Source organism: Coregonus lavaretus, assembly GCF_964263955.1.
Source record: "Coregonus lavaretus genome assembly, chromosome: 28".
Lineage (NCBI taxonomy): Eukaryota > Metazoa > Chordata > Actinopteri > Salmoniformes > Salmonidae > Coregonus > Coregonus lavaretus.
In genome coordinates, this window is record NC_140015.1 from 22,021,594 (window position 1) to 22,031,418 (window position 9,825).

The following is a 9,825-nucleotide window of genomic DNA, read 5'->3' on the forward strand; positions in this document are numbered from 1 at the left end:
CCCCCGTTGTGTTCTGGGATTTTTGCTCACCGTTCTTGTGATCATTTTGACCCCACGGGGTGAGATCTTGCGTGGAGCCCCAGATCGAGGGAGATTATCAGTGGTCTTGTATGTCTTCCATTTCCTAATAATTGCTCCCACAGTTGATTTCTTCAAACCAAGCTGCTTACCTATTGCAGATTCAGTCTTCCCAGCCTGGTGCAGGTCTACAATTTTGTTTCTGGTGTCCTTTGACAGCTCTTTGGTCTTGGCCATAGTGGAGTTTGAAGTGTGACTGTTTGAGGTTGTGGACAGGTGTCTTTTATACTGATAACAAGTTCAAACAGGTGCCATTAATACAGGTAACGAGTGGAGGACAGAGGAGCCTCTTAAAGAAGAAGTTACAGGTCTGTGAGAGCCAGAAATCTTGCTTGTTTGTAGGTGACCAAATACTTATTTTCCACCATAATTTGCAAATAAATTCATTAAAAATCCTACAATGTGATTTTCTGGATTTTTTCTCTCTCAATTTGTCTGTCATAGTTGACGTGTACCTATGTTGAAAATTACAGGCCTCTCTCATCTTTTTAAGTGGGAGAACTTGCACAATTGGTGGCTGACTAAATACTTTTTTTCCCCACTGTATTGGGGGATGGGTAAAAATAAAAATAAAGCAGGCATTGAATATCCCTTTGAGCATGGTGAAATTATTAATTACACTTTGGATGGTGTATCAACACACCCAGTCACTACAAAGATACAGGTGGCCTTCCTAACTCAGTAGCCGGAGAGGAAGGAAACTGCTCAGGGATTTCACAATGAGGCCAAAGGTGACTTTAAAATAGTTACAGAGTTTAATGGCTGTGATATAAGAAAACTGAGGATGGATTAACAACATTGTAGTTACTCCATAATACTAACCTAATTGACAGAGTGAAAAGAAGGAAGCCTGTACAGAATAAAAATATTCCAAAACATGCATCCTCTTTGCAACAACGCACTAAAGTAATACTGCAAAAAATGTAGCAAAGCAATTCCCTTTTTGTTTGGGGCAAATCCAATACAGCACATTACTGAGTACCACTCTCCATATTTTGAAGCATAGTGGTGGCTGCTCATGTTATGGGTATGCTTGTAATCATTAAGACTGGGGAGTTTTTCAGGATAAAAGAGAAACCGAATGGAGCTAAGCACAGACAAAATCCTAGAGGAAAAACTGGTTCAGTCTGCTTTCCACCAGATACTGGGAGATGAATTCACATTTCAGCAGGACAATAACCTAAAACACAAGGCCAAATATACATTGGAGTTGCTTACCAAGAGGACAGTGAATGTTCCTGAGTGGCCGAGTTACAGTTTTTACTTAAATCTGCTTGAAAAGCTATGGCAAGACTTGAAATGGTTGTCCAGCAATGATCAACAACTAATTTGACAGCGCTTGAAGAATTTTGAAACAAATAATGGGCAGATATTCTACAATCCAGGTGTGCAAAGCTCTTAGAGACTTACCCAGAAAGACTCACAGCTGTAATCGCTGCCAAAGGTGATTCTAACATATATTGACTCAGTGGTGTGAAAACTTATGTAAATTAGATATTTCTGTATTTAATTTTCAACAAATTTGCAAAAATGTCTAAAAACATGTTTTCACTTTGTCATTATGGGGTATTGTGTGTAGATGGGTGAGAAATAAAACAATTTAATCAATTTTGAATTCAGGCTGTAACACAACAACATTTGGGATAAGTCAAGGGGTATGAATACTTTCTGAAGGTACTGTACATTTGGGAACTTGCATATCCTGAGGAAGCAGCTGTAATTTCCTGGTCAATAAAACAAAAAGAAGGCCAATGATAAGACGAAGGCGTAACACACACACACTTAGACAATTACCCCCCGCCCCCGCCCCCGCCCCCGCCCTCTCCCCCTTCCCAATCCTTGCTTACTCCACCTCTCATTCCCTGTAGCCCGGCCAGTCTTCCCCTTCTTCCCCTGTCCCTATGTGAGCGCCAGCCACTCTTGCTCCTGGCTGTGGTGCTGTATCCGTGTCATCACTCAGGATGGACTCCCCACCACTCTACCTGCCTCTGCTAATGCTGACCAGCCTGCTCAGCCTCTGTAAGGACCCAGTGCTCTACTTTCTACTTTCTCAGCTCAGATAGGTTACCTTTAGTTCACCTTCTATTCATATGTATGTCTGTCTCTCACATCACTAGTTTTCTTTTCTTATTCCTCCTCTGTCTCCTTCCACCTATCTCCACTCACAGGGCAAGGGGCAGAAGCTCGGTCATGTAAGTATGAGATGCAATTACTTTCTGTATTTGATGCCACTTTAATAAATGCACCAGAGAGCTGGAAGAGTCCCGGCGTAGAGACAGTTTGAGGGCAGTTGGTCCTGTCTGCGGTTGACAAGCGGCTATTTTTATACCTCACACAAAATAGTTATTTTTGTAGGAAATGGGTATTGTGAGCTTCTTGCTTCCTTGACATTTTCATCTCTTTTGTTAGATTTATTGAAGGTATTTTAAGCGGAATATGCAGCTGGTTTCATTGTTTTGAGTCAGCATGTGAACAAGCTTCTGAGATGTTGAACCTCTTTGATCCACCTACATTCTCAAATACTGTAATGGTTTTATTTTCTCAGCAACTTTGTTCATTCTGAGCTCTTGATTGGGTATTGAGAGGGAGCTGGTGGATATAACTGTAATAACAGACCGTATCTATTCCCCAAAGGCTGAGTCACAGATTTGGCTCCAAAGTACGTTTGGCTCAGTTCTCAGCCTTTTCTCCTGCATGGCTGAGCTGTATGTGTACCTATTTTAAAAGCGTTACCAGGGAGGATGTGGAACAACATGCACGCTTTGTTGTGTCAGTTCAGGCCCAATAGTGTTGTTGGTGTTGAGTGCGAACAGGAGCCAAGGTAAGGCCACAGCCCTCCCAGGGGAGGGGAAGGTTGGCCTTTGTTTGTTAAAGTGTTTTCCTCCTTTCCTTCCTCCTCCACCTCCTGCTTACTGTGCAGTGGAGTGAAGGGCCGCCAGGCACCAGGGAAGGGCCTTCCTCTGTCTGGAGGACTCTACCTGCTCTGTAGAGGAGAGAGCCCAGAGGGAACTCCCTGGCTAGTCTTGAAGTATAGTTCATACCAAATATCTTGTGGCTTGACCAAAAATCACTTCCATTTAGCCTTGGTGATTTTGTACCCCAAATAGTAGTTTGTATTAGCCTTGGTTGTCATGGTGTCTTTGTGTGTCTGTGCGTGTGGTTGTGCAGTATTCACCATAGACAGTGTGACGCTCAAACTGAACCCCAGTGGTGAGGTAGACAGTGGGACATTCGTGGACCTGAACTGTGAGGTCAGCATCAGCCATGACCAGTCCCACCCCCTGACACACAGCTTCAACTTCCTGCGAGACGATGTCCTGGTCTACTCCAAAAACACCACCGAACCTGCGGTCCTTCACCAGCTCACCCCGGCCAGGGCTGCCAACTCTGGCGCTTACGAGTGCCGGGTCATAGTTCAGGACAAGAGCAAAGGCAGCAGGACCCAGAGACTCACCGTCAAAGGTACTGCTGAAATGGATCCATGATTATATTGACTTTCTGGTAAAACTCTCTAGATCTTCATTCATAATCCATTATATGTAGGTACATACAGTATCAAGTATTTTCCTCTTTGTGATGCATGGTATGTGAAATCATAGTGACTGACATTGATTGTTCGACCACAGGCTTACAGACGCCTGTGCTGCAGGTGACCTCCCAGATCCTGTTTGAGGGGGATGAGCTGGCAGCTACCTGCACAGCCCCAGAGGAGTCTGGCTCCCTGCTCTTCCACTTCTACCAGGACCAGGAGAAGATCAAGCAGGTGATGGCCGGTGGGAACTCAGTGGAGACCAGGCTGGAGCTGAAGCATGCTGGGGACAAACACCTGCGCTGTTACTTTGAAATCATCATGCTGCCCGACGCTGGGAGGTCCAACAACAGCAACACTGTCAAGGTCATGGTCAAAGGTAAGAGTGGGGTTGGATGCTGTCTGTAACTGTTGTATTTGTCATTGGAAGGTGCTGGTTCAGATTTCTAGTAGCGCATTGGGATTTAATGAATTTGAATTTGATTCATTCATTTGCTATGGGCATTATGCTTCTGTGTGCTTCAATATTTGATCACCTGTAAGAAAATAAATGTTGGGTTAAAGAGTATCCCTGTTCTTCTGTTGTATCATTAGAACTGTTCATCACACCCATCATGAACATTCTTCCTGGTAAAGATGTGATTGAGGGTGCCATTGTCGAGTTTGTCTGTCGAGTGGTGAACCCCCCACCCAATGTGGCGGTCTTCCTGACCAAGGACAAGAGGGTGCTTAAGACAGCCTCCATTAGTCTCAGTCATAAGCTCAGAGTGCTGGCAGAGGACTCTGGGGAGTATGTGTGCAAGGCGGACAGAGGCAACGTGCAGAAAGAAGCCTATGAAAGCATCAAAGTCAAAGGCAAGTATTGGATGTCCATGTGTCTGTTGTAAAAGGTTGGGCCACATGACATGTAATAGTGAGCGTTTTTGAGCTGAACTGAATTTAATGTTTTGCCATGCCAAAGTATCTTTGAATTTAATGTTTGACACTCTGCTTTTTCTGTCTGATCCACACAGAGTTGTTTTCCAAGCCAGTCCTGGTGATGGAGCCCAGAGATGTGTTTGAGGGAGAGCTCTTCACACTGAACTGCTATACTGACCGCAATTCCCCTGAAATAATCAACATTTGGGACATGAAGTACTCCCTGTACAGGAACCAGGTCCTACTGACATCAGGAGGGAACTACAGTGCCACAGCACACCCCTCACTTAATGGAAATTACTCCTGCCAGGCCCAAGCCCAAGATATCTTCAAAAACAGCACACAGATTGTCCTCAAGGCAAAAGGTGAGTCTCTCTGTGTGGATGGGGTCATTCTAAAAACACTTAGTTTTTCTCTTCTCAGGTCTCATCCTGTCTTTTTCGTTCTCTTTTTTGTTCCCCCTCTCCCTCTGTCAGTGCCTGTGTCAGTCCCTCTTCTGAGCGTGGTAGGGGGCAGGTTGATCCTGGGCAAGCCCTTCCAGCTCCAGTGTCAGAGTGACAACGGTAGTCTGCCCATCACCTACACCCTGCTGAGCCCCCACAGACGTGCTGAGTTCAGGGTGGTCCGCAGTCCCAAGGATCTGGCCCTCTTCAACATCACCTCCATCCACAGGAGCACTGACATCCACAGCTTCTCCTGCAAGGCCGAGAACAACCCCAGTCAGCCCCACAGGGAGAGCTCAGGAGAGCACCTCCGACGCACTGCCACCATCATAGGCGAGTTGGCCAAACCACCTGTTTATAACAGAACCAAATGTATATATACATACACGTACAGTACCAGTCAAAGGTTTGGACACACCTACTCATTCAAGGGTTTTTCTTTATTTTTACTATTTTCTACATTGTAGAATAATAGTGAAGACATCAAAACTATGAAATAACACATCTGGAATCATGTAGTAACCAAAAAAGTGTTAAACAAATCAAAATATATTTTTTATTTGAGATTCTTCAAAGTAGCCACCCTTTGCCTTGATGACAACTTTGCACACTGTTGGCATTCTCTCAACCAGCTTCATGAGGAATGCTTTTCCAACAGTCTTGAAGGAGTTCCCACATATGCTGAGCACTTGTTGGCTGCTTTTCCTTCCCTATGCGGTCCAACTCATCCCAAACCATCTCAATTGGGTTGAGGTCGGGTGATTGTGGAGGCCAGGTCATCTGATGCAGCACTCCATCACTCTCCTTCTTGGTCAAATAGCCCTTACACAGCCTGGAGGTGTGTCGGGTCATTGTCCGCAAACCAGATGGGATGGCGTATCGCTGCAGAATGCTGTGGTAGCCATGCTGGTTAAGTGTGCCTTGAATCACCTTGGAATGAGTAGGTGTGTCCAAACCTTTGACTGGTACTGTACATATGGCTCTGGTTTATAAAAGGGAGATGCTGGTACAGTTAGTCTAACTGATGACAGAGCAGACTTACTGTAATGACTCAACAACATTCATTCCCCACAGAGCCAGTCTCCAGGCCAGTACTGACCGTGACACCCAATATGGGGAACGTAGCTGAGGGGGAGGACCTGACCCTAACCTGCACTGTCCAGCGGGGCACGCCCCCCATCACCTACACATGGTATCACACAACGAGTGCCCTGCCCCTGCTGTCCAAGACCACCAATGACATGCGAGGATCCCACTCGGTTCAAGGTGTCAGTCGAGAGCATGGAGGCAGATACTACTGCGTCACCAACAACCCATCCAACGACAGCAAGAGCAGTGCCATGGTCACTGTTGGAGGTGAGAGGGGAAGGGGTCTCGCACATTAAAATATTATCACACAAACACACTTGTGTGTGACTAGAAGTCTTTTAGCTAAATCCACTGTGGTTGAACTTGACCTGAGGTAACCTCTGTATCATTGCTGTCTGCAGTGAAGTTGGCTGGCTGGAAGAAGGGGCTGATCGCAGCGTTCTGCATCCTGCTCACAGTGTCTCTCATCATCATCATCATCATCGTTAAGAAAGGACTTCTTCCATTCAGAAGAAAGAGAACAGTGGAACTGTCAGTGTGAGTGGGCCTGGCTTTGATTTCATCATACTTCAATAGTCTTTTCACAAATCATTGAATGTACAGGTGATGCACAATGCTTTGTTAGGCAAGATGTGAATATTAAAGCGGTAAAGGTCATATAGGAGTTTCCTGTTTAAATGTTCATTGTGTTTTCTTGTTCCCCCTCTCTCAGGAAGCCAGCAAGCACTAAAACAGACGAGACTCTGAGACTAACCCATGGAGAAGTCAATGGTAAGCACTGTCTACTGATTTACTGTACAGTAGTACCTATAGCTGCTGTCAGGACTTCACACTACTAAACCATTGGCCCACGATAGAACGTCTATAGAGTCTTGCAGGCCCCTACCATCTCAGCCTTAACCTTGCTCCAATCCTTCTTCCTCTCAGTATATCCTCTCTCTTCCTCTCTGTGTGTTCCTTCCTCCTAGCTTGGCTCAGGGTAAATAGCAGGTGAAGGGATGCATACCTAATATGGCAAAGCAATAAATGTTTTTTCCAATTGGATGTGACCGGTGTCCTGTATGACTGACCCCTGGTCTCTGTGTTTTGCAGTCACTCCTGGGGTCATGGGAAGGAGCGTCTGGAGTGATCATGTCTCAGGCTCAGGTGAGTGTACCAGAGTTCATGAGGTCAACTCCTACATTTCAACAGTATGAGCATTAACTCTGTGACTATTCATGTCTAACATTAAGTGTGATTATTGTAGAGTCTGACGACCAGACCAGCGAGGGAACTTCTGAGGTACCTGAGCCACAATACACTGAGGTCCATCCCCAGGAGGTAGACCCCACCAGAGGTAAGAGACTGACCCATCCTCTTAGCTGGGAGGTGCTAGGCTTCAAATACACGTCAACATTATTATTGATCTATTGCTTAATGTCAAATAATCGTGAGCTGTCCACTTGTATTTTTAGATTATGTCCCTATGAAGCATTTGTTTATGCATTCCTAGCTCCCGTGAAGAAAGGCACAGACATGGTGTACAGCGAAGTGCGGAACTCGATGCAAGGTAAGACTAATATCCTGTTCAATGTTCACTAAAGCCCTCTATACACTAAGAAACAGCAAATGAGATGGGCTTGTTCTCTGGGGTTTGAGAAATGTGCCATGCAGGAAACCAGGCCAGGCTTAACTCTAAACATCTGCATTGTTAGTGAGAGAGGGTGCCGTTAAGCCGGCCGCTTAGCCAGCTGTCCACTTCCTGCTCTCGTCAAAGGGAACTTCCTGTTATTACAATCCAACCCAAACACAGGGTCCATCTGTCAAGCGGAGTCAGAGGACTGCTCCATTGTTAACTCCTGAAATAAGAACCCCCACCCGCCATCCATATTGTCCATTGTTGAGTAATTGACCTACTCCTTGCAAATGTAAATGGTATGTGTATCAAACAATGTTGCAGCACAGGGGAAGAGGAAACAATCATATATTGTCAAACAATGGGCTTGTTGGCAGGGAAACTGACTAGTAACACACACACATTAGTGGTTGTAATTGGATAAGCCCAAGGCGGTCAGTCTTGAGGAGAGGTGGAGGCTCTGGGTGAATGGTGTTGTTTTGGGGAGTGGTGGTGAAGACGTAGATCTTCTCTAACCACTGAATGCCTTCATTTCCTGAGCTTGTCTCCTGCTCTTGTTTTTGCTGGTGAGTCAGAGTCCGAACAAGCTGACGGCGTAAGTAGAGCAATGTGCTAACAAATACACTCACGCACATACTATAGACCTTATTACTTAGTTTTGTCTTAGAGGGACCCCTTATGGAGAAAATAAGACAACACAGAAGGAGTAAACCGCTAGAATACACAGAAACTGTAGAAACAGACACTGGTTTCTTCTTGTATTTTATTTTTTATTTTGTCTATTTCTGCAAGGCTCAGTTGAGTATGCCCAGCTAAACCACAATGACCATGAGTCAGAAGAACCAGACCAAGAACACGAGTCTGAACCAGAGCCAGAACCAGAACCAGGATCAGAGCAAGACAGACAACTTGAATGACCACCATCAATATTTATTCTCTAACTTATTCAGCCCTAAAACAACTGGAGCTGTTATTGCATTAAATGCATTTGTATATTTTCTATATTTTTACACTTCTTCTTCTTAACCTTTTGTACAGTCTTTAAATGCCTGTAATTATGCCTTGGTGAATTGAGAATAAAACAATGCAGCAGAATGGGAGACCTTGTACTTTTTCTCAATGAGATAAAAATCTCTCCTGAGAACGTGCACATAGGATGGGTGTTGTGGCCTGGAGAAAAATACACACAAATACATTTCCCTCCATTGTGAGCTGAGCTCCATGGACAGGAGGGAAACCTTTGAAGCCTGCGGGGTGTAGCAACAGTCAGGGGGTGTGACACCACCCTGCTGGGTGACCAGGCAAACCACTCTGCCTCTCCTGACCAGAAGAGGGCAGCACCTTGCTTACGATGCAGTATGGAAACTTGGTGCCACACTGCTGAAATCTCTCATCTCTTTCATGTGAGAGGCTTCCACTGTGTTTTATCATCAAGGCGTATCAGTTTCAGTTTCCATCCTTTCATGGCTTTGATTGACTGAGACGAGTAGTGACTTAATAAGTTATGAGGTAATACAGGAGTCAATTCCTTTTCTCAGTATTTGGCTACGAGATGAGAACAAAAACAGACAAACAAACTTTAAAGTGTAGACTATATTGTCTATGTGCAAAGGTGTACACAGATCTGCACTAATTTCAGAACCTCTCTTCTGTCCAGAAGATTAGTGGAGTCATCATCCCCAAGGGAACACAACAACATTACATTAGTAATGTCTGTGCCATCACATATCCTTAGTCCCCTGTAGCTCAGTTGGTAGAGCATGGCGCTTGCAACGCCAGGGTTGTGGGTTCGTTTCCCACGGGGGGCCAGTATGAAAATGTATGCACTCACTAACTGTAAGTTGCTCTGGATAAGAGTGTCTGCTAAATGACCAAAAAAATATATATATCTATATTAGCTATATTATATTAGTTTCTTCAAAAAGCTTAATGAGACATCACCAAGGTGATCTGAACAACAAAGGCCTATAGCCCACAATAGGTTGATTGGGTTCATTAATGTCATGGCACATGTTGTTGACAGTCCAGCTCATGTGGATTTGCCTTTTGACAGGAAGCTCTTAGGGACGTTGAAAGACTGACCAACACTGTGTAAAAAGCCATAGAACCCGACACCACAGCTAAACACCCACAGCCTGCCACCGACTTAAATG

At 44.9% G+C, this 9,825-nt stretch overlaps 1 protein-coding gene across 1 annotated transcript; it reads left to right on the plus strand.

Moving 5' to 3' along the window:
* The first annotated feature begins 1,971 nt into the window (after positions 1-1,971).
* On the plus strand, positions 1,972-8,765 carry LOC311103687 (platelet endothelial cell adhesion molecule-like). Its single transcript, XM_084145302.1, has 14 exons — positions 1,972-2,097; positions 2,247-2,270; positions 3,247-3,540; positions 3,705-3,986; positions 4,202-4,462; positions 4,621-4,890; positions 5,002-5,301; positions 6,043-6,324; positions 6,459-6,594; positions 6,770-6,828; positions 7,150-7,203; positions 7,304-7,393; positions 7,550-7,606; positions 8,465-8,765. Exons 1-14 carry the CDS (start codon positions 2,040-2,042, stop codon positions 8,587-8,589), a joined length of 2,292 nt encoding a protein of 763 aa, XP_084001428.1. The 5' UTR covers positions 1,972-2,039; the 3' UTR covers positions 8,590-8,765.
* The last annotated feature ends 1,060 nt before the right edge of the window (positions 8,766-9,825 follow it).